At 42.1% G+C, this 24127-nt stretch overlaps 1 protein-coding gene across 1 annotated transcript in view; it reads right to left on the reverse strand.

The window, feature by feature from the left end:
- The window catches only part of LOC135378119 (importin-4-like), a 34384-nt gene that overhangs the window by 9148 nt on the left and 1109 nt on the right, over positions 1–24127 (reverse strand). The window contains exons 4-20 of the mRNA XM_064611003.1: positions 23021–23062; positions 22744–22879; positions 21326–21462; positions 21037–21079; positions 20403–20468; positions 20228–20329; positions 19880–19963; positions 19599–19748; positions 15387–15440; positions 13384–13493; positions 11962–12070; positions 11217–11364; positions 11017–11127; positions 10404–10520; positions 10149–10272; positions 5700–5811; positions 1779–1903 (exon numbers count right to left, since the gene is read on the reverse strand). Coding sequence (XP_064467073.1) covers positions 1779–1903; positions 5700–5811; positions 10149–10272; positions 10404–10520; positions 11017–11127; positions 11217–11364; positions 11962–12070; positions 13384–13493; positions 15387–15440; positions 19599–19748; positions 19880–19963; positions 20228–20329; positions 20403–20468; positions 21037–21079; positions 21326–21462; positions 22744–22879; positions 23021–23062 — 1770 coding nt within the window. The remainder of the gene's footprint in view (positions 1–1778; positions 1904–5699; positions 5812–10148; positions 10273–10403; positions 10521–11016; positions 11128–11216; positions 11365–11961; positions 12071–13383; positions 13494–15386; positions 15441–19598; positions 19749–19879; positions 19964–20227; positions 20330–20402; positions 20469–21036; positions 21080–21325; positions 21463–22743; positions 22880–23020; positions 23063–24127) is intronic.

Genomic DNA, 24127 nt, shown 5'->3' on the forward strand with positions numbered 1-24127 from the left:
CTTTTTTTTTCTTTTTAAGTGGCAATTCTCACTTGAAATTTTTTCATGCCATTAAATTTTGCAAATGTAATAATTAGCAAAAATTAGTGGCTCACAAACATTAAGGGTTTTACAGTACATAATAGCTTTCAAAATTCAAGGTATGAGTCACAAAATTAACTAGCTAGACAGAACTTGCTACATGCTGCAAATGTAGTTCAGAGGTGTTGCTGCTTATAGTAATCTTCATGGGAGTCTTGGAAAACGATACCATTTCTGCTAGACGGCTGAATAAGCACACAATACATTCTAGCAGGGACTGATAAACATAATTCTAATAGGCAGACGATCCGAGGCAAGCTCCATCTAGTGACAAGCACAACATATAGAACCTCCAAGTGCCAAAGGGTCAAAGATTCTAATCTACAATAAAACAACATTTTATTATTAGGAACAGCATCTCGGTTCCGTGCTTGTTTTGAGCAACACTAAGTTGACACCACCTTCAACGTCGTGAAGCTTGGACAGGGAAGCCCATTCTGCTCAATATGAAGCTTTTATCTGTTTAGTACATTGAAATGCTTCAAGATGCTACAATAAAGGGTCCTTCCATTCCTGTCTCATAGTTTCTGACATCCTCAGACACCACTGTGCTCTGAGCTGCTGCAACTATGCCCTAGCCGATATGACAGATATTAAAAACAATTTCTGTGGCAACTGACAAATCTGTATGACTCACAGTGTCTTTATGCTGCATCCAGTGAGTGCTTTACTATAATGTAGTGCGGCCATTGTGCCTTCAGGAACAATCATGATTTATGAAAATTTCTTCGAATTCTAGAGACAAGATTCACCTATATTCTCCCGCTGTCCATAGTGTACCCTGCCCAATCACCTCTGGTGGCTTGAATGTAATATAGATGTCACAAAAGTTATTTGTCATCTGCATCCTGCAGAATATGCACCAGCAAAATGCTGTTATAAAGAAATTGACAGTTAAGCTATTTCACCCAATCTTATCAGGGGTCTCTTATTATTATTTATTATTATTATTATTTTTTGCGGTTGTACTAATATTTATCCCCGAATGTGGAGGACTAAATCCCAAAGCATCTAGCTGTACTCGTGTCTACATTAGCGCACCTCGTCATCATTTAAGTGACTCATATGTAGATGACTATGACTAGTCTCCACTGTATTACTTGCTCGTCAGTACTAGGACATATCTAGATTCCCGACACTAAGCTATCCGCAGCTTTTATTTTCCTATGTCTTGTTGTACATTTGCTTCATCTACTATACTCCAAATATCATAATTTTAAATTATACTCTGTACGTTTGGCAAATTCCAAAAACACAGAGCGCTGACTATAATTAGGACCGTGCGTTTTCTAGTTTTATTTTTTTTTAAATCGGGGGGAATCGGGTTTTATTTTAGGAGCCCTAAAACGGCAAAATCGGGTGATATCGGGTGGAACACTAGATCTTCGGGTGGCAAATAAGAGCGAGCGCTTCTCGCATCTTAGATCAACATAAGATTTGTAACAGCTGTGCTGAGTGTCCAATGCTTAGCATTCTCCAGTGCCCGTATTGGTGGCTGAATTGGCACTTTTCAAAGTTCATTTTCAGCTTTTTCGGGTTTTACCCGAAGTGATGATGATGGAAGTTGGGGGGTAAAAACGGGTTTTACCTTAAAACACAGGGACCTAGCCATAATCTACACCTGCGTGGTATTGTTCAAAACATCACGAAAGCATTTTTACATTCCTCAAAAGAGAATTAAGGCTTGAAAACTATACCCTTGACCATCTTCATCACAATTATCCCCATCAGATTCAGTTTCTAGGGATGTTTCATCATCTTCACTTTCTTCCAGATCATCAAACTGTGGAAATGCAGGTCCACATCCTTCATCCACATGTGTCTGCAAGAGTCTGCATGTATCAGTACAAACAACCAGAACCTTACAAAAAATATGTATACCATGTGCGTTACTTTGTAAACCCTCTTTGTGCTGCATATTAACCACGCTAGATAAAATTAACAAATATGGTTTCGAATGAGTATCATGAATTAAATAGCCCCTGATATCCAGAATATGAAGGGTAGAAGTTGTAGCTTGGTTAATAGCACTAGTTCACACTTTAGACGAGCAAGGGCTTCAATGTGTGCATTGACCAACTCTCCTCGAACCTCATGCAATGGTAGTTAAATTATTATGTAAAAGATTGAGGATATTAAATATTAATTTTTTCCCACCAAAATCAGGATGCAAATACAGTTGAATCTTATCAATACAAATCTCTTGGTGTAGTGGAAACTATTAATATAATCCAAAATACATATCATCGAAAACAAGCCTGATCAGTAGACCAAAGCAGAGGAAATGTGTAGGTAATCTTTATCTCCTTTTCACTCGTAGTCAAAGAAGTTAGTCTGAAATCGATAAAATAAAACAGTGAAGGGGAAATAAAAAAGTCAGGACACAGGTAGGTACTATCGATTGAATTGAAGTACCAGAATAATTGAAGTATTGAGAATGAAGTACCAAACTGCCCAGTTTTTAACTTTATTTAAATAAGTTAGGTCTTCTTTCCATCTATGGCACCTTGTAGACTTTTGAAACATGCGAAACTGCAAGCACAAGTCATCACCATTGTTGGCTGAGGTTGCCTGCCAAAAAACGTAGACAGCAACCAGCATTTCAGCAGTCTCCGGCAGCTATTCATTGTTTCTTAGAATATTGTTGATGTTGTCACTGTTTATGTCAACTAGCTGCCATTTTGTCAATGCCCTGTTCAACCATCTCTAGTCAGGTGTGTTTCTAGTGCGGGCTGTAACGAAAGGAGGAGACAACCGACCCGATGAAGCTCAAACGTTTTACTACCAACAAGCAAAAACCGAATCCGAGGTCGCGCCACCGGCGTGCGCTAACAGCCTCCTCTTCCTCTTTTCTCAACATATTCCCCGGGCGGCGTTGTGATGATGCCCCACTGGTAACGCCACCGGTCCCACCATACTTCGCTTCGTGCTGCCACCTGTCGAACCTGTCGACTGGGGACCGCCCACAGGAAGTCCGGCAGAGTCTTCATGAGCACTCTCGCAGAAGTGCAACTGGCCTCAGAGTCGTAGAAAGGCGTCGCTCACCCCAGGTTTCCCAAACGTCCAGTACGCACCCGTCAAGGCTGTGAAGCCGGTTGTCACTGCCACCATAACGAAAAATCCTTGATGTTGAACCCACGGACTATTCCTGCAGCTTCAACTGCGAGGTGGCATGCCCTGGATAAAGAAGGCCTTGTCTTGCGGATAGATCCATCGCTGTAGTCGTTGGCCACATTCGCAAACAGACTTGCCAGCTCACGATCCTCAGCCATGGGCACTCGAACTTCGCGATCCGATGGGGACTTAAGGTTAGGGTAGTCCTGCGAGCTCTGCGGATTCGGCAGTGCAAAGGCAGACATTTCCACATGCCTTGTCTGGGCGTACGTCATGAAGAGTCTGCTTGCCAGCGCCGTCCTGATGTCAGATTTCTGAGAAGCCGTTGATACTGTGTACCTCGCATGGCGCAGGCCGCCACCCTTGAGGACGTCGTGCAGTCCTATCTGACCTAAAGGCGCGCACGGCACACGGAGTTCTGGCTCGCTGTCTTCGACGAGAATAGTGTCGTACTTGCCAATGCTCATGCTGGGAGAGATGCTTCTAGGGATGAGCGAGTCCTCGCCCGTTGACATAGCAGGAGAAATATATGGGGTCTCCACGGGCTTTGGATTGGGTCCCGCTCCTGGTACGGGTTCAGTAGCGAAATCTCTTGCCTCGTCGGTTGATGACGACGACGCTGAACGCTGATCGCTGATGACGATGAGTGGATCGCCACTGAACGAGATTTCGTTCAGTAGCAAAGTCTGGTATTGTTCTTGCTGACGCCCCCGCCTTCGACGAGACAAGTGTCCTAGATTCTGTTCGGGACCCTGTGGCCAGACTGTTAAAAGAGTACAAAGAGATTGTCACGAGGGGAAATTGTGTAAGTGTGGCGTCGGTTGCTCCCTCGCCACCAATTCGGAAGTTGTTGGGCACGTAGGTGTTGCTGTTATTAAAGGGTTTGCTGTGTTCGAGAACGTGTCGTGTCGTCCCTCCTCTGTCCATTTCTCGGGTTCCAAATTTTTTCACCATGCGGTGCATCACTGGTCAGACAGTGTAGCGAGTGATTGAGGGGCATATTGTTGCTGGGACAACTATGGGGAAACATGCCCAATGGCCCACATGTTCGTGTCATTCACTGCAGCCAAACAAAATTTTCGGTCTGTCCCAAAACTTAACATAAGATAAAATAGGGCATTCTTGCTGTAACTTTTCAATATCAATCTATCTCGTCACCCCAGAATCCACATAAACCATGATCTTCTTGTTGACATTCTACTATATCAGGAGACAATGTGTGCTACACAAAGAAATTAAGCCCTGCATGCACCCAGAGGTCACTGTAATAGGTAGACCTGATTAACATCTACACTCGCCAATAGACTTTCGGATTTCTAGGAGCCACAAAGTCCGTCCGAACTGTCAAGTACTTGAAATTTTTAGTCAAAGGCAGAATCTCACTTTTTCCTAAAGCTCTCATTCAAAACAGCCAAACAGGCATGCTGTCAAGGTATGTCTGCTCCACAGACATAATGTGTGCTCGCTCTTATTCCGAAATTCGAAATCTATTGTCATTACTAGGGCCCGGGACTTGATGCACAAAGATCTTCCCGAATATGCACGCAAATATGTGGCACAAAACGTCTAAATATTGTGAGACAGAATCCGCACCTTCATCATCACGATCGTCACCAGTTTCATGATGACAGCATTCCAGCCCTTAGCATTCCAGCCTCCTTGTATCATAAACAGTACCTTCCGCTGCATCTCTCCTGCTGTCATACTTAGCAATATGCACAAAATATGCAGAAATATTATGATGCCGGGAATGTTGCTAGTCAGAATGCATTCTAAAAATATGCATTCTGCACAACCTCTCCGGCCCTAATCATTACGAATCTGAAGCAGAGCAAACGAGCATTTGCGTGTAAGCTTTTCCTTCACCTATGTGCAGGCATCTGCATGTGTGTTGCATCAGCACAGCTACCTAATGCGCATATGCAAAGAGTATATGTCAAAGCACGAGATGTCTCAACCACACAGGATAGATGTTGAACCATGCTGACAGAATACTGTTCTGCAGGTCCTGCTGGTCTGATGGGTTGTACATCAAGTCACGACACGGAAAAATGGTTTCTACTGTGTAATTACATCACTAGTCTATAGGTTCATGCCACGCACCCACGTCAGCCTTTGTCCTTGCTTCTAACTGACATGTGGTTTAAGAAGCTTAACATGAGTATCTGCCCTTGTAGTCCGATGGCAAGTGATGCAGTGACCTGTACTATATCTCTTCTAACAGTCATGACCAGAACACAAATGTTTGAGGAACCCACTTATTTACAGATCATAGTCCACTTAATGAAATTACCACAAAGTGTATGTGTAGTGGAGAATATGCCTTCTGTGCCAGGCAATTCAGCATAGCATGGTAGTTGCACGACTCAGAAAAGGAAAACTCCATTTGTTCATCCACATGGCTGATCAAATTATGCTGATGCTTCCTCAAGAATGTGGCACTCGACTTAAGATAAGGATTCCCTAAAATCACTCTTATGCACGTAAATGTTATTGGTACTCACCACCACACCTTCTGTCGACTTCAAGGAATTAAACATATGCTCTACAATGCGCTCCATGTATGGGGCCATGTCTTCTTTCAGTACTGATGACAGAGACGCAAGAAGGCCATACCTAGTGTTAAAAAAATCCACTTGTGAGCGTATGAAGTCACGCAAGAATCGGGTGCTGTACTCAATTTTGGGTTCTTTCCAGGTGAGAACCTGTAGCCGAACAAGTGTAACAGCGTGAAAAAGAAAAAGAACAGAGTGAAGAAGGTAGAAGGTGAATGAGGAGATGAGAATGAGCAAAATTCACTCATGAAGCATGAGTGAGCAAATGAGAAGATGGAGTATGACCAAAACTTGCTCGTGAGAATGCTCGTTCTTGCTCAGCGTAGCGAGTGAGCTGAAATCACACTCAAACCGGGTGAACGGAGCAATCTGATGCCACCCCCTCCACACTTGTGGTTCGAGATAAACCACTTTCACTTCACTTTCCCTTACTCCCCTCTCCTAACCTCATTTCACCCTCATGTAATCCCCACCAGATAAGCTCAACTCCACTCATATCATGTTCTTCATGCTCTTGACAACCTAGAGACCTGTGAGATGAGACTGCAAACGAGGATGAGGGGCAGGAAGCCGGATGAGTGAGCATGAGTGAGCAAACGGATAACTCAGCATGGAGTGAGTGAGCGAGCAAGTGGAGAGCTTGAGCATGACTGAGCCGCATTCACGAGTGCTGACCTCTGGTGGCAACATAAATAATTAGGGCTGTGCAAATAGTAAAAATGTCGAATACGAATACAATACGAATGTTGCAAATATTTGACTTAGAATATCGAATCAAATAATGACTTCAAGCTACTCTGCTTACTGCAATGTGCACATACAACCACATCTTGATAATCACAGAAATATGTAGAAGAATATTTGGGAAGAATCAACCATGAAAGGATAAGGAAAAGGTTGTCACTCCCATAAGACAATTGACACTGCTACGGTTACAGGTGTACCCTAGCAGCAAGCAGCTGTGGGCTTAGCAGCAACATGTTGAGCTCGATGGTGGATGTAAGAAGGTACTGGCAGGTGACACTCAAAAAACTACGGTTTGCTTGCAATGTCCGCATATCACCATTGATGCTATCGGGCTGGTCCAGTAGGTTTAACCTGCCTTCTTACGTTGCGGCAGGTGGTAGAGATGCTGCACATCTCTCGAAAATGACGTCCTTGTTGGCTATTTGTAACCAGGCACCACTGCTCTCATTAGAGTCTTGAACCTCCACCTTCCGCAATGCTAGGAGAACACACATTGAGTACTATAATTCCAGCTATCTTTCATGTCAAAGCTGGTGCTCTCTCACGTGACAGCGATTGCTTTTGCTTTATGACAAATGTGATGGCTGGGACACCTCAGAATTACCGCTTTTAAGAAACTCGCTCGAGATACTGGAGTGTAGTTCAATATGGTTACGCAACTGAGATGCAGTACTTTGCTGGTGTTTGGAGAATCTGATGGCAAGCATTCCGCCGTCACCGGCAATTTGTGCGAAAAGTACTCCCTCCTATGCAGCGCTTTCTTCTTCTCCAACTGGCAGTGTGGATGTTTACACGGTCTACAATGCACACGCAGCCCTCGGTGTGCATGTCATTGGACTATCCCGACACTGATTCCTTGTTCACGTGCAGCATTCGAATATTTCAACAAGGCCCATGCGAGGAGGGGCAAGTACAACACAAACCCACGCACAAGAACGGCGAAACGAAACCAACCCCGCACTAAACCACAAAACGTATGGTCGTGCCGATAGCGATTGCACACTTGCATGCCACCCGCATGTGCCGCTATTGCGTAGTTCTGTATCATAGAAGTTTTATTCATGCGCGCATATGCGTTCTATATGAATTTTTGACGTAAAATTTCAGCCACCTATTGTGTGTTTCGCTGCTGGAGGCTCGTTACCAAAAGCGGATCTAGACAAGGCGCATCCTGCCGGACTGGCAAAAAGCTGTCGAGAAATCGTTTGTGGACGCACTTCATGATTTTGCATGACGCTGACGCCACGAGGATGGAACGCACCGCTACAGTCTGTTCCCGTCGGGGAAAACGATGCATGGGTTTCCGCGTAAGGCTCGTGAATTCAGACAATCTCGAATATTCCAAGACATTTTATTTATTCAAAAGCCACGAATATAAAATTGTCGAATCGAAATGAATACTGAGAATATTCAATTCGTATCTGAAATATCGAATATTCACACAGCCCAAATAAATATGTATCATTGCCTTCATGAAAGACGAAAGGGCATTTTATATTTCTCCACCTTATGCCCTTTTGTAAGACCGCATCTACTCTGTCCACTTTACTGGTATGAAATGTCTGCTTCAGTGCTGGTACTTCCAATATAGGACCACATGGAATACCTCCCCCATCGAAATTTCAGATTAGGATGAGGTCCCCAGAACACACAACAGGAATAAAGCATATGTATGAAAGCCCAGTACACTGCATCAAATAAAGACAAATTTTCACAAGCATTGCCTCATGCTGGGACAGGAACTGTGTGGGATGTGTGTGAATGCACTCAGCTGCTTGGGGCAACTCTCAGGGATCTTGCTGTGCTCTGTAACAGACCCTGCCCTGTTCAAAAAATTGCTCTTATTTTGAGAAATCAGACTATTCACAACCAGAATTGATTATACAATCGGTGGCAGATATATTCGACTCCAATAATTCAGACTTCTTTTACTTGTCAGACACTATTGACACCATCTAGCTCCCTGCAGAATTAATGTATTTCCACGTCAAAATTTTCATTTCACTTCTTCAGGGAACAGTATCCTTTGAATGCGTCTTAGCTTAAACGTGCCTGATTTTTCGCAGCATGCATCTCCCTACAACTGGAGAGACATGGCAAATTTCAACTCCAAATAATCCAGGAAGCTTTGGCAGTGGTTGTGCCAACACAGTGCAAGCAGATGAGCCTGCACATGCTCAACTGTTCTGCTTCAAGCGTCTAGTGCCACCAGACTTTGGAACATGGACAATACATAAGTTTGCACATCACCCTCAACATCAAGCAAGGAACACAGTTGTCATGATACAGCAGAACCCATTTATAGTAAACAGGTCAGAACCAAGCTATAGATTGACTATATGAGGGGTTTTATTATATATCAGAAGCATCTTTAAAATCCCCATAACAGGGTACAAAAAGGGCAGTGAAAACAAAAGGTTTATTGGGCTCAGAACAAAAACTGTAATGCTGGCAAAGTCACTCATGTGGACTTATAAAAGCTGGTTATAGAAGTCTGCTCCGTAACACAACTGTATCTTGCAAAAGAGTTTTCCATGTTGGTCATCTGGGCATAATGCCATTAATCTTGTTATTGACTAGAACTGACACTGTTGCTGGCTGAAACACGTGCATGCCGCACAGCACAAGTGACAAACAATACAAACATGCGGACGCGCCACTGAAGCAATTGAAAGCGACAACAATGGTGTCTCATACACCACTAAACTGAGTTCTCCCCCCGCCTGTTTTGGCATTTTGGTCTATTTCTCACTCTTCCATGCCTCTTACAGCAGCAATCACGCCCAATAATTTTTACTACTACTAGCGACAGTAAGTTCGTCGGCAGCAAGTGTACATTGCTTCCCTGAAGCGGCTTGTGTGCAGTAAAGCTCTGAGCGACGATCATTTGGCCGCACTGAATAAGCTCGAGAGCGCCGTGATAGGCTCGACTTTCGGCGTGTAGGCCCGTATCACTCACTTTTTCTCAAAATAAACTCACACAGTTGTAAATTCTGACGTTTCCTGGCTTCACTATGGAAGGTTCACTTAATACAAACGCTTGGATATAATGAACAAATACCGCACAACAGTGAAGTTCGTTATAAGTGGGCTAAACTGCATAACCGGTATCCTGAGTTGTTGTGGTTTACAGTACATTAAGCCATAGAAGGTAGTATAGTAATTCAGTTGGGACCAGCACTTGTGTTTAGAATAACTGAGGTTTTACTAAAAGCCGAGTTACAATAACGGGGTTCTACTGTATGCTTGACCAATATTCGTCCAGCACTGGACGTTTCCAGCAAAAATGTCTGGACAGCGTGGAATCTGTATAAATGAAACTAGAGAGCAGATGAGCCATCACTTGTCAACAAAGGCTGTTCTTATTCTGGAGGACATAGGAAACTACGGTCCATTGTGAAACACGTAAAATTCAGCTCCAGTAAACTCTTACTGATGACGTTAGCTTAAGGAACATTATTCTCTTGGCAACTGTGTTCCTGTACAAATTTTCATTCTGGTGGTTTCTATTGACTAGAAAATGATGAGTGTCCCTTGAAAACAGCAACCTAAATTCAGTGGTGTGCCTTCAGTAGAAAGGAATCCACCAGTGAGTGAGTGCACTCCACAATACCCTGCATGTAAGTGTAAACACAACACGTATTTACTCACGTGCTACGTCTCAGGTCAGGGTCATCAACAGCATCTATCAATCGCATGCTTAACTGAACGCACTCAGTTGCCATTGGTCGGAAATTTTCATTTCCAATCGTCCTTGCTAAACAACCCAATGTATCTGCATACAAACAATGAGATAAATTTGCCCATTAAAAATACACTCAAATGAATGAGAGCTTTACAAAAAGAATATACGTAGAAACATTTGGCTGTTAACTTCATGTATAAGTTCCAGAAAAGGAAACACACCTATTGCCTGTGTGCGGATAACTGAGTCTTGTTCAGACTGCTGTTCTGTCAGGTATTTCTCGAGCTTCTGGAGGATTTGAGCGAAATAAGGCAACATTGCTTCTTTTGTAGCATTTGCTGAAACAGAATTAATGAATATGTGTGACAGGCTTCAGTTAGCCAACACTTAAGTTTGGATTCTTTCGGTTAACCCATTCTTCGCAGAATTTATAGCCCAGCATTTAGTCAGCAACTTGTTAACTATTCATTCTCTGTGGGTTGCAGCTATGTCGTGCATGCATCATGGAGAATATTCGGGAGACACATGAGCACGAATTGAAAAATATTTAAAACATTAGACTAAATAAGCTCAGGGGTGGCAGGAATGTCACCAACTTATCCTTGCAGAAATTTCTTACACATCAGCACCACTCATAAAAAGATAGTCTGAAAAAACATTTTCCAGAAGCGCCTTCCAATATATAGTTGATTCATGCACAGTTCATTGACAAATAATTCAGTAACCTATAATTCAGTAACCTATAATTCGAGCAACGCATGCAAAGTAGGACTATGCAACTGTATCATGTACTATAGACTACCTGAAGAGAGACATACACTCATGCTAACAAACCTGCAGCTCCTATTGCACTAACAGCAAGCTCTTTGGCACGGTGTGTAGGAGAGTCAAGGAAAGCAAACAGCTGCTCCATAAGTGATGGAAGATAGGGAACTAGGTCGTGCTCTGCACAAATTATGCAAAATTCAGTAAAATAAGTGAAGCATAAATATTACTACGTTGAAATGAACAACAACAAAACAGATCCCACAGACCTAACGTTTCACAGAATGTTTCCAAAGCATAAAACGTCTTTGACAGACTTGGCGGGTTTTTCCCTTTCAATTTTAGGTGTTCAGCTGTCTCCGACAGGTAGTTGAATAGCATAGGCAGAACATCACTTGCATATTTTCCTATGTCTGGCTAGAAGAAGAAGAAACACATAAAAATTCAGAATTTTGACATGAATGTAACTAGAACAAAGAGAGTATGACGTTCCTCAGATCAGTGCGAGTCAATGACCATATATTTTGACCCTTGTGCTTCCCTATCTTATGTTTTTCCAAATTTTGGCGGAATTCGGGTTTATGTTAGAAGCTGTGAAACAGGTAAAATCTGGCGATATCATGTGAAAAAGCAAATTTATTTTCGACAAGAAAATAAAAAAATGCACTTCTTGCACCTCAGATGAAGATGAGATGTCAAACTGCACCACTTGGTGCAAAGTGTTTAGCATTCTCCAGTGCCTGTATGGGTGGTTGAATTCGCATTCCGGCATGTTTGTTTTACCTTGAGTGATCATGATGCAAATTGGGGGGAGGGGGGGGGGGGGGACAGGTTTTACCAGGTTTAACCCTAAAACACAAGGTTCTGCTATTCATGCAACCACTTGTATAGCACTTAGTGCTACAAAAAATCTAAGATGTCTGAATATAATACATAATAATAGACATCACAGATAAGGCAATTAGGTAGTTACAAATTTTCTTAAGTGAGCAAAACAGCTATACTGTTATCTACCTGAAGGTAGTCAGCAAATTGGCCCAATGCAAATAAGGCAGAGTTCTTGACATGCAGATCAGGATCACGAATTCCTTGACAGATGATGTGCAGAAATGCCTGCATGTGCCTGAAATACATTATTTTTAAAAATATCTAGGACACTTACATACATTCATTAACAACCTTTCTCAAACCCTTAAGTAATGTATACCTGAAAGGGATTCACTACTTCAACAGTAGGCACATGGAGGGACAACGCTACTGGGGCCGCTTGCACGGAACTCTGAGTGCAACACGCAAAGAGTTTCGTGCAAGCAGGGCCAGGTTTGATTGCTATTTCAAATGTTGACACAATTGCCATAGTAATTTGGTAGTTGCAAACTACGGTTTGCAGCTGATAAAGACTGCTATGATCAGGAGGGGGTACAGGAAAAATTACAACCCCCGAGATAATTACTCAGTGAAACAGGACCGTACAGAGACCCTCTTACCCCTCAATGCACCAGGTGAAAAAAAAAAATGTTGGAGACCAAACTTGCAAAATGCTAGTCATGGGGTTGAAAACAAAACAGAGTACTTTCTGGCATAAAAGATATATTCTTTGACTTGAAAACAGAGCCATAGAGTGAGTGTATTAATATGAGCAACAACAGCAGCAACTTTATTTTATGATGATGAATGGGGAGCAAAAATGTGTGTAGATGCTAATTCAGGAGGTACACACACTAACATCTTATTCTGGGACATCCATGTCAGTGTCTCAAGTCTGTTACTGTCACCACCCATATGAATATGACGCCATACAAGGTTGCCTTCCACACTGTCAAACACTTAGTATTTTTGATTTCCTCTAAGCAGAAGTAATTTTGTGAGAATTCATGTTACAAAGCCTGAATGATAATCTCTCATACAGTTTATATCTGTGACTGACTTATTTCCTCACTCTTCACAAGTTCGTGTCGGAGTGGATGGAGTGCACTGGGCACAGAAATGGCAAGTGTCTCCTTGGGCCAGTAGTGCTGCCGAAGCCAAGGCACAATACACACTGGGGGAAGAGCTAATAAATATTTCAGCATAAAAGTTAGGGGAGCATTAAATATTCTAACGACTTTATTACATAGCTAATCATGCATATCTTAGAATTTCCTTCATATAGGTATGTACCATGTTTATTTGCACTTAATGCGAACTTTTTCAATGGAATTCTAAGTGAAATGCTCGCATTCCCACAGGAGAAAGTTTACAACTGAGCGTGCTGGACATATGCACCAAGACATAGAAATTGAACACTGTGAAACGCTTTAATAATTAAAAAACGTCATGTATGAAGGTAGCAACACAGAGTTACGATGCCATAAAACATAGATGCCAATAAGGTAAGATAATAATGCGCAGAGTACTGCAAAGACTATAAATGTGCAATAAAAAAATTGCATTTACTTTTGTCGGATGGCTTCTGAACACCCTTCAGCAACCACTGCAATGGCTAGGTAGGCTGCTTTCTTGTGGAATGGATCATTGCTTACCAAGTATTTCTCAATAAGTTGGATCTAATCAGCGAAAACAATGCATATGTACATTAGATGTGATACTTGCACTGATAATGCAGGCATAAAATGAGAAAACTCTGACAATCACAATGGCACAGTAGTGAGATATTATCCAGATAATGGCATTTTATACCTTCTGAGTACTATCACATATGTTCTACACATACTACACTAGAACTGCAAGATATGTTTGCTAGTAAATCACTGGTTCAATGGAGAAAAAAATAATAATAATAATTGGCACGACACACAAAAGCAAAAATCAGACTGCAGAAGAGCCCAGAAAGCAGAGTTGACTACAAGAAACCCTATTTTCAATTGTGGCTTTACTCCTTGTGCAATCCGAGCATAAAGAGCAATCCAACGCTTCAATGTCCGTACAGAATGAACACTTTGCACAATTGTCTCCACTGTTTAGAGTAACATGTAGTAGTGGTGTTATACTGCAGCTAATGCGCTAGGTAAATGCACTCTGAAGCTTCTTCTGACTGACACGGCAGTTTTTGCTTCCTTCGTTTAAGCCTTCTTTGCTGTGTTGAGTTTGCACGATCTGTAGCTTATAGCTAGGGTTTTTCGCATTTTCCGTTGTAATCGGAAAACATAGAATACAGAGGAACACTCCAGGAACCATGACAGATAAATTGCTGCACATGCCCAGCTTAAGATTCCAACATACCAAGGCTTTCCTTTATTACTCTTCTTTTCTTGGTATTTGCTATGGTTGGATGACCTGCGACCACATTGAGTGTCCCAGGGTCAATCCTTTTGTCACGGATCGGGTGCACTGGTAGGAATCTCATTCTTCTGCCATTGTAGCTGCCCCACCGCGCTTGTGAACCTCCTTTCAGGAACGTGACGTCAAGTAGAATCTCGGTCACCGGCTTTTAGTTGTTTAGTGGAGTGGTTACGACAGTACATACACCTCCACTTTCCACGTACGGCGGTCCTGTCTTTCCGCGGCACCCGAGATGGGAAGAAAAAGGAAGAGGGCCTCGGATTACGCTTGCAAAAATCAAGATTTTGAACTCTCAGGCAACGAAGATGTTGTCGTATGCAAAGTATTGTCCCGTGACAGCTAACGTGGGCTGTGGAAGAGGTGCGGCACGCATATCGGAGCACGTGCAATCGCGGCGCCACGTGAATCTGGAGAATCCTCATAACGAACAAGGTGAGCAAATGCTTTCTGGTCATTTCTTGCAGCACTTACAGAGCTGGTACTTAAGAAACTGTCAAATCGCATTGGTCGTTGTTGTTAAGGCTGCGTTAGATGCGCACAGCACTGAAGTTACATTGTAATACCTGTCGCCGATAACTGTCCGGTAAACCACGTGCACGCAAGGAAAAACGTCGAAAAACTCTGATTTCGCGAAAATAAATAAACATCGAAAAACATACATCCATTCCGCCAAAAAATAAACATCGAAAACGCGGAACCCTACTTATAGCGCAAGCAGCACACACAAAGAAGGAATAAACAAGTGCGCATGTAATGGAAGAGGATGGCTTTTACAAAATGTTTCGAAAAACGTTCTGCCAAAAGTTGAGAGTGACAACCCAATGTGGGACAGTTGGGAGCTTAGGATGAGGTTTTACCCGTCCAAAGGCTACTTTGAGCAAGAATTATTATTATTATTATTACATGCTCAAGTGGGTATTATTATGCTCGTAAGGAACTCAGCTGAAGCCCAAAATCCTCACTGTCTTTCTATGTGTCCCTGAATGTGTGCACATTGGGCTTCCTGAAAATAAAATCTCTAGCCACATGCAGTACAATGCTACAAAGTTTTTTTTTCCTTTTCTATATAGAGCATACACTACAATGTACAAACATCCACAGTGCTGATAAAGAACAATGAACATACACACAAAGAAAAACAGATGCGCTGTACATACAAGAGGAGGAAGAAGTTTCTCCGGAGGCAGGTGCAAAGCCATGACATCAATAACCTGAAATTAGACATTTCTAATCAACTTGATCTGTTGATAGTAATCCAACATATGCATGTAGTAAAATATCAGATGCAAGGTATGGCAGCAACTGCGTGAAATCATCAGTGATGGCCACTAACTACTTCTACAGTAGTTTAACTATAACTACTAACTACTTTGTGATTGAGTAGTTTAACTAGTAGTTCAACTACTTTTCGGGGGAGTAGTTAAAACTACTACTGCAATGTAGTTTAACTACATCTATAACTACTTAACGTTGTCCACCAACACCAATCCCTTGTAGTGTTCTTGGACACCTAAATATGAATCACAAGCAATAATAAACATTGGCTCAAGCCATTGCTACGATCGTCAAATACAAAGCGGCGGGATTCTTTCTGTGCCTACGCGATAAAGTAAGTTGCAGAATTATTTGACAGCAAATCAAATGAGGCTTCACTAGACAAGCATTAAGAGTGAAGATTTACTACACATGCACGACACAATTGCTCTGCACCTCCGTTCTCATCAAACAAGTAGCTCAAGGTAAAAGTCGGAAGCACAATCGTGCCGTAAAGCTTGCGGCAAAATCGGAAGTAGTTGGCGCCTTCAGTAACCTAACTACTGTAGTTAACTACTTAAAATAGTAGTTTAACTAGTAGTTGCCACTACATTTCTGCAAGTAGTTGATAACTACTTTTAACTACAATCAGGTAGTTTAACTAGTAGTTTAACTACACGTAGTTAACTACTGGCCATCACTGGAAATCATATTATGCTATACACTAGTAACCACCGCCATCTCCTATGGTCAATGTAGTAGCATGTCACATGGCCTTATTGTGCTGTCCTCTCTAGGCAATGGTACATTCATTTTTCATGTAAACCAGTCAGAACATTACAGTCACCAGAGACATATTCAGAACTTGTGTGTTGGATTACATCAGATATAAACCACAAACACTGGCAGAGCCAAGGTTTACACAGACAGCTCAGTGATAATTTCTAACACTACATGTATGTATTTCGTTCCTGACACCAGTGATCAAAGCCTGGTCAGGTGCACTCATACTATACACCACTGAACAACTGCCATACACATGGTTATGAAGTTAATCGCTACTTATCTGTCACTCACCCACTTGAGCATGCACAGAGAGACAAAACTTGAACTAACTGTCCTAAAGGTACACATGAAATAGTTTCCCAAAAATTGGAACGAGACCACTTCACTGAATCTGTGAACATTGCAGCACAATGGGCAATGAGGAATTAAAGGGGCAAGAAACTGGTATACGAACCACACCTTTTTTAAATGCACTGTGATACGCTGCCGACAGTGAACGTTTTCAAAAAATTGTTGTCCCAAAAAAGTAAATAATGGCTCCAAAACGACAGAATATTCACTGCACTCTTTCGACCTCATGCCCTGCCCTGTGATGTCCTGGCGACAATAGCGACACATCATTTTAACGTCACGCAACATCAGCCATTTAGAATGCAGGATGCTTAAATATTAATTTTACTGTAATATCAAGAAGTGAGGTCCGTACGGTAATATCAAACCGTACCAAAAACCCTCACTATTCTATTTCAGGTGCACACTATGTTTTCAGTGCTGTATTGCTCCGCAAGGTCACCACGATGTTCCCTCAACCGGTTCCCTCGTGAACTGCAGCTTGTCTCAGTGGGGTCCGTCATTGGCTAGGAGAGCGAAATCTCCCCCACCTCCAGCACCGAGAATTCGGTGTTGCTGAACGTTGGTACATGGTGACGTGACACAGTTCCAAGGATAAGGAGAGACTCGCGCGGATTATGCTCTGTGAATGGCACTGTTTCGTGTTAAAGACGCTCGCTAGAAGCAAAAGAATTCCATATTTGGATATCGTTAGCTACGTTCTTTCATTGGGCATAATAATTGGAGAATGTTCGTCGACCTGTTTTATGCCCCTTTAAACGCAGCAGCCATGCTGTGTTCACGTCTTACCCAACATTCCACCTCATCTATTCCATGAAGGGTGAAGCATAGAAACTGCTCTGTTCTCTTATACTAGCTGATTTGTGGGAAATATAAGAGACTTGTTTGCTTCAGATTGAGCCAAACTTAGTTGTCGGACAAAGGTCAGGGTGGCTTTCATTCCAACACAAACGAATGAACTGTTTCAGCATAGCAACGGATTCAACTTGCATTACCACTGTACAGTTAATGCAAGGTGGAATTTCTGGACTGTAACATGTCGACTGTCATTGAAGATGTGGAGAATATCCCACTGCATTGCTAATGCTAGGACTACTGCCACCATCACCTTAGCTTCAACCTCATTCAGTTGAAGAGCAGACCAGAAACTCACAAAAAGGTCTTGGGAGGCTGGCCAGTCAAGTAAAAGCAGCATGCTTGAGCGCAAAACACATGCAATGAAAATTACAAAGCACGCTCCTCGTAATCTATGCATGCTCCAGCTGACATGAAAAGTGGAAAACTAAAGGACAGTAACCATTGATAGCTCAGTCATAAACAATCTTTTTGCAGAATGTTATGTTCATATTTTCAAAAAACCCTTTGCAGGTCTGGAAGTGTGTTATTTCTGTATTTAGTGTTGTTCTTTACAGTAAACTAGAAGGTGTGGTGATCTTTTCCATAACTCCTGTGGCATGGTTACCGACGATCTACACTGTATTATCCAGCCGCTCAAGATCACTTTAGCCACATACCCACATGCAGAGCATGTGTGCGGAAACACGAGCGCAGCGCAGTAAATTCTTGCTGCGGAGCAGGAAAAGCCGCCTCCGCTTTCCGGCGACCACACCTTGCACGATTTTTGTAAGCAGGCCACATATCCTCGACCAATCAGGAGGTCAACGGAAGATGTGTAATGTTCTTGTTTTCTTCCAGCCTCCTGCACGGAGAACATTGACAGCGTCGTTGACTGGAAGGTAGGTCGCAGCGGGGCTCACGTTTTTGAACCGGTGAATTTATGAAGCAAATAAAATGTCATTGCTGCCTACATTGTAAAGCATTGCGTTAGAATGATTTTTTGGTCTGACATTGGAATCAAATTCTGGAGTACAGGTGTAAGTGGAGTACAAGTGGAGTACAGTTAGACCCTGATGTTTTAGGGTTAAACCCGATTTTCCCCCGAATTTGCACCCTGAATTGAGGTTCACCTATCTAGGGTTAAACCCAATTTCTATCTGCAAAACTGCACCTAGGTTGGGCACCTCAAGGCATCGACATACCGTACTAGTTGCTCACAAAATATGCGACTGCCCCTTACTTCTGGCACTCTGTATAAACGGTACAGTGAACGTTTATTCTACAATAATGCCCGATTTCTCCCCAAACTCAGTCTGATGGTAATTTTTCTGCCCAAATTTGCATGAATTTTTTACATCAATTTAATGACCCGATTTCTACACCCCGAATTTGGAAAAGTATAAAACCCGAAAACTTCATGGTCTAAGTACAGTGTAAGACATTGATTGTCATAGTGTCAGGAAGGCGAAAGCTAAACACTGTTAACAAGAAAAGAATGTGCTATCACTACAGCGAGTGAACTCAAAGCCTGCCTTTCTTGCGTCTACGATGTTGATTTCGCAAAAGCTCAGATGTGAGAACGCGAACAGTCAGTACAGTCAATAACTCGACTTCGCTGTCGTTCACCATCTCGTCAGACGCAGTTTCACGAAAGGGAAGCTCTCGCGTTTGAAGAGATCTCCCTGTGGAGTATAGCTGGGGCAGCATGCATGCGTGGGGCAAGCCGCAGGATGTTCCGCACATCTCCGTCGCATATGGGTATGGGCCCTTACAGCTAAACCAGAAAAGTTGAATGTCTTTCTTTGTGATTCCATGTTAGTGCCACGAAGAAAACTGTGACTACGAGTGGCGTACTGACGTGGACAGATGGAGAGAAGACAGCAGGAAGGAGTGGGAGACAGTGGGTTTAGTGTGCGACCTGGGCCAACTTCAGAGGGAACTGTGCCGACATTTGCCTGGAAAGTCTGCCTGAAAACCCAGGGAAAACCTCAGGCAGCACAGCCAGTGGTAGGATGCAAACCCACCACCTCCCAGTCCTCAGCATGACCTTGGTTACCACCACCGAGCGGATGCCTTTGCCCACTCGGCCGTGCCGCTGGTGAATGTCAATTTAACAAAACAAAAAAGCAATCATACACAACCTGAGCAGCACATGCAGAAGGAAGTTGCGAACTTCTGTTTTCATCAGCATCATCTTCATCATCTTCTAGTTCTCCATCTTGAGATACTTCACTCATAATTGGGAAGAGTATTTCCAACAGCTCAGGAATCAATTTATGCTTGATGATGGTCTAAACAATTGAAGAAACATAGAGGGTTGAGAAAATGATCTGAGCCTTGCTTGTGCTTCAGCTGTGTGTAAAAGTGAAATTTCTACCACGGGGCTTGTAACAATGGCAAGATAAGAGGTGCTTGACCAGACCTTTTTCTTGATGCTAATCAGCCAACTGAGAAGGCACATGGATCGAACACGAAATAAATTTCCGAATTTCCGATTTCTTGCGACCTGTCACAACAAATGTTTATCGTTAAAGAATGACCAGAGTGCTTTTACAACTAACTAAAATTATATGAATACAGGTTTTGACATTTTATATTTCACGATCTAGCAGGTCCTGACACAGCATTTTTGCACCTGACAGATAATAGGTACTATATCAATTATCTTCGAGCACCTTTCAGGTAATAAAATGAAATGAAATATGATTATACGTGAAACCTCGAATGCAAGTTAGGTCACACCCAAGCACACATGGGATCACCCACTTACGTCTATGCAAAGTTTGACCAAAGGCTTGATATGAGGCAAAAGGATTGCAATTTCCGATCCAATCAACTCATCAAACAGCTCCATTGCTTCAGTTGCTTTGTCCTGCAAAATGGTTCAGCATGAAATTATTTGTGAAAGAAACAAATTATCAACTGCTATTTATTAATCAATGTACTTCATCAACTTCTCCTAACTTCTTAATAACTTCCATGGCAACAGGAATCAGAGCTTGAAAGCAGTTCTGAAAGAGCAAAGCAAACACGGATTCAAGACATACAGGAATGAATGATATTTTGGGAATGCAGTCATTCATAAAACCTATGGAAACGACGACACCCATAAGTCAAAGGTAGGCCATCTCTTATTTAAACACACGGTGAAGAACTAAGGCCTATTCAAAGTTTGCGCTTCCTTACACACCATATTTAAATGCGTAATTAACGTGATCCAACAGCACATGTAACAGAAGTTCAGAAGTTCACCACCGAGACATCAAATGACACAAAGTATGCGAGTTAGTTTGCAAAATGATGTGATGACCCACTGACATATGTCGCAGGATATGTTCAGTTGTGCAATTCTGTTACACTGGATATCCCATAGGCACCATGATACAGTGCCAGAAGGTGCTAGAAAACCTCATTCATACTTTGTTGACTCACAGTGGCTTAACTTAATGGCAGCACAGAAAGCACTTTATACTTTGGGTACTTGGCATTGTACCTTTCACCTAGCCCTGGTTCCAGTATTTAAAACAAATCGTTTAAGAGCTCCTCTAAGTGTTAGCATCAGTTAGTTCAGCTACTTACAACTTCATCACTCCCAAGTGAGTTTACGAGTGCAGTCATTGATCTGAAACATTCATGAAACAAAATAAATGAGGTAATGAAAGTTATGCAAGTTCCAAGCAACAGGCACATATTGTTAGATTCCTCGTTGGCTACAATGAGAGTCAATAATATGCCTCTGTTTATACTTAACAAAGTGATGCAGATAGGATGACCTAATGCAAGAGTGAAACTGATCCCTTGCCAGAATGTACAACAGCGTTTTGGCTATATTACACAGTGCAATTGGTTTTATGAGATTTTCACTCACTTGATCACACGAAAACAAACTTCTTGATCAGATGTGCTTTGCAGGCAGGTGCCAAAGAGGTTGAAAAGCGGTTTCAGATGTGGAGCAAACATTTCTGGTGCAACAGAAGCCACTAGACTAACCATATAGAAGCCCAACTGCAATGTGAGAACCACATATATCATAAATGTCATATCAGAAAGCATAAAACATCTATGTACAACTGTTGAGCTTTCCAATATTTTTTTGCTCCACTATTACTGCCATGAATAGAAATGTGAAACAAGAATGGCGACATGTTGCTATTGTCACTGACACTCAAGTAACAAAGAACAAGAAGGAACACCAAATCAAGAAGTTGCCACTGCAGTGTTTAAGCTCTCTAGTGCCAGTTTTACCTTTTACCAATAGTAGGAGCTAAAAAAGTTTTATTTGAAACAAATTACTTGTCAATAGAGTCATTGAAACACAATAGTATAAACACTTGTTATAGGAAGGACATGAAAATACTGTGACAACATCCATATAAGCCTCAAACCAGTATGACGTTCTCACAAAAATACAAAGGGTCAAGCACTAGATTTTTATTACAGTTGTTGATAGATTTTTTGGACTCCAAAAATTCTGACAGATTGATTTTTCAGGAAACGCCATGACACCATCACAATTCTCATGACACCGACGTGCTTCAATGTCCAATATTTCCAATTACTTCTCCAAGAAACTACTTGATAGTTCACACGCAGTTCCGTGTAAACTTGCCCGATTCTTCGGACCACGCATTTGCTACATCAATTACAGGATTACATAAACATGCTTGTCACTGTGTACATCAGTAAGGCTACTCGGAGAGACCTTCAAGCGTTACACCACATTCCTGCCATGAGGCAAGCAATGGAACAGCTCTTGAAGTCACTTTGACAATTTTGGATAAAGGGTTTGGAAACAACAACAGCAACTTTATTTTGAGATGATGAATGGGGAGTTTCATGCTGGGGGTGATGTGGGGAATGAAATAATGAGCCCCTTCACAATAAGGATCGAAGTCTGATGGTGTCCAAAATGATCAAAAGAGCTTTGAGGGCAGAGTGCTGGTGGGCTGGATTGGGCCAGGGAGCAAGCAATTTTGATAAAGGAGGAGGAGAGGGTTTGGAAAAAATTTTATTTTGCCTTTGATATTCTGGACTGCATGATAATTTGGACCAGCCTTAAAACAACCAAGCAAAAAAATCTGTTGGTGAGTGCATTATTTCTGATATTTTCTCATTCTTTTCCATGAGTGCTTCTGTGCTTGAAGCGTGTTCAATGTGTACTCACCATTCCATCATGATGTGAAAAGGTGGACATTAATGCATTCGCGGAAAATAGAGACCAGTACTGAGCTAGGCGTTTACGTACTTGGGCAGCTTCTAGCAATTTATATGTTGTGAGTAACTTACCTGACATTCTTCAACATTTTTGCTGTGTGTAGTAATATTTAAGAACTGCTGCAGCTCTGACCATTGGGCTGATGACTGACACTCATTCTTTGCAATGGTGGCCACAAGCTGACCCAGAGCTGTCAGGACAGGTTTTCTAGTTAAGCAAAAGAAACCTGTTACAAACCACTGTCACACATTAAAGCCCTTTACCCAAAGTGAGTGCACTGTTACCCTTTAATCTTACACACTAATTGTAGGAAAAAAGAGTAACAGCACAGATGATGCGGCTACTTACTCTTTTTCAATTGTAAGCCGTTGAAGAATATTCGCTTTCAATCTGAAAGGAGAGAGACAAGAACCATTGCTATCACTTTGATGGTGACAGAGCAAATTACAAACTGCAATGAGATGTGGCAAGTGATGGTAATGCCCCTCCTTTTCACTTCTACAACATTAAAAGCATCCATTGAAAAATGTTATTGTTGTGACTTTTCAAGGGAATAACAGCTCTCTATTCAGGAAATGCAGGGACCTCAGGGCTCAAAGCACGAAATGTTTCCTAGCTACACCCTAATAATAACATTGATGAACATGAAAATATACAGTGCAGTCAACAGGGACATGCCTTTACTTCAATTCCACATTAAAAATACATGAAAAATCAAATTTTCTACTCAAACACATTCCATTCACATTACAAATTCTGGATATTTGCATGTTCTGAAGTAATGCATGGTTCATCGCTTTTTAGACTTATCATAAAAGTCGACTTTTTTGAGTCTTCAGACCAAGAGGCACTTATGCTCCATTTTGTTAGTAATTTATAGCAATATAAGTAAACTTATATCAAAACTAAACAATGCTGCTACACATGGTACAGTTGCAAATACTTCATACAGAAAGGCAGAAGGCCTTTTGAGAATATTTTTATTCTTCGTACATATTTTCACCTTTTTGTAGTGTATAGGTGAATGCATATTCTACAAATGTTTAGAGCTCTAGCTATATGAGCTCAGTTTTACATAGATACAGGTTCATAATCTGATTTGTATTGCATTGCACTCCTTTCTGACATAAGTACAGGTTGGGACAAAAGTTTACGAAATACGCGAGCGGCGTACTTTTTCTTCGGTGCGACACCCTAGAAGCTGGCGGAAGCGGGTGAGTTCACTGTTTCGGAGGGGTGGAAGCGTGCGCTGTTAGCGACACACAGTGATAGTTAGTAGTTCTGGTGTCGCTTGGGTGCATCTGGGAAGTGGAAGCTACCGCTGTGTGTTGCTAACAGCGCACCCTTCCACCCCTCCGAAACAGTGAACTCACCCGCTTCCGCCAGCCGCTAGGGTGTCACACCGAAGAAAAAGTATGCCACTCTCGTGTTCTGTAACTTTTGTCCCAACCTGTA

This window comes from Ornithodoros turicata, chromosome 1 (assembly GCF_037126465.1).
Source record: "Ornithodoros turicata isolate Travis chromosome 1, ASM3712646v1, whole genome shotgun sequence".
Lineage (NCBI taxonomy): Eukaryota > Metazoa > Arthropoda > Arachnida > Ixodida > Argasidae > Ornithodoros > Ornithodoros turicata.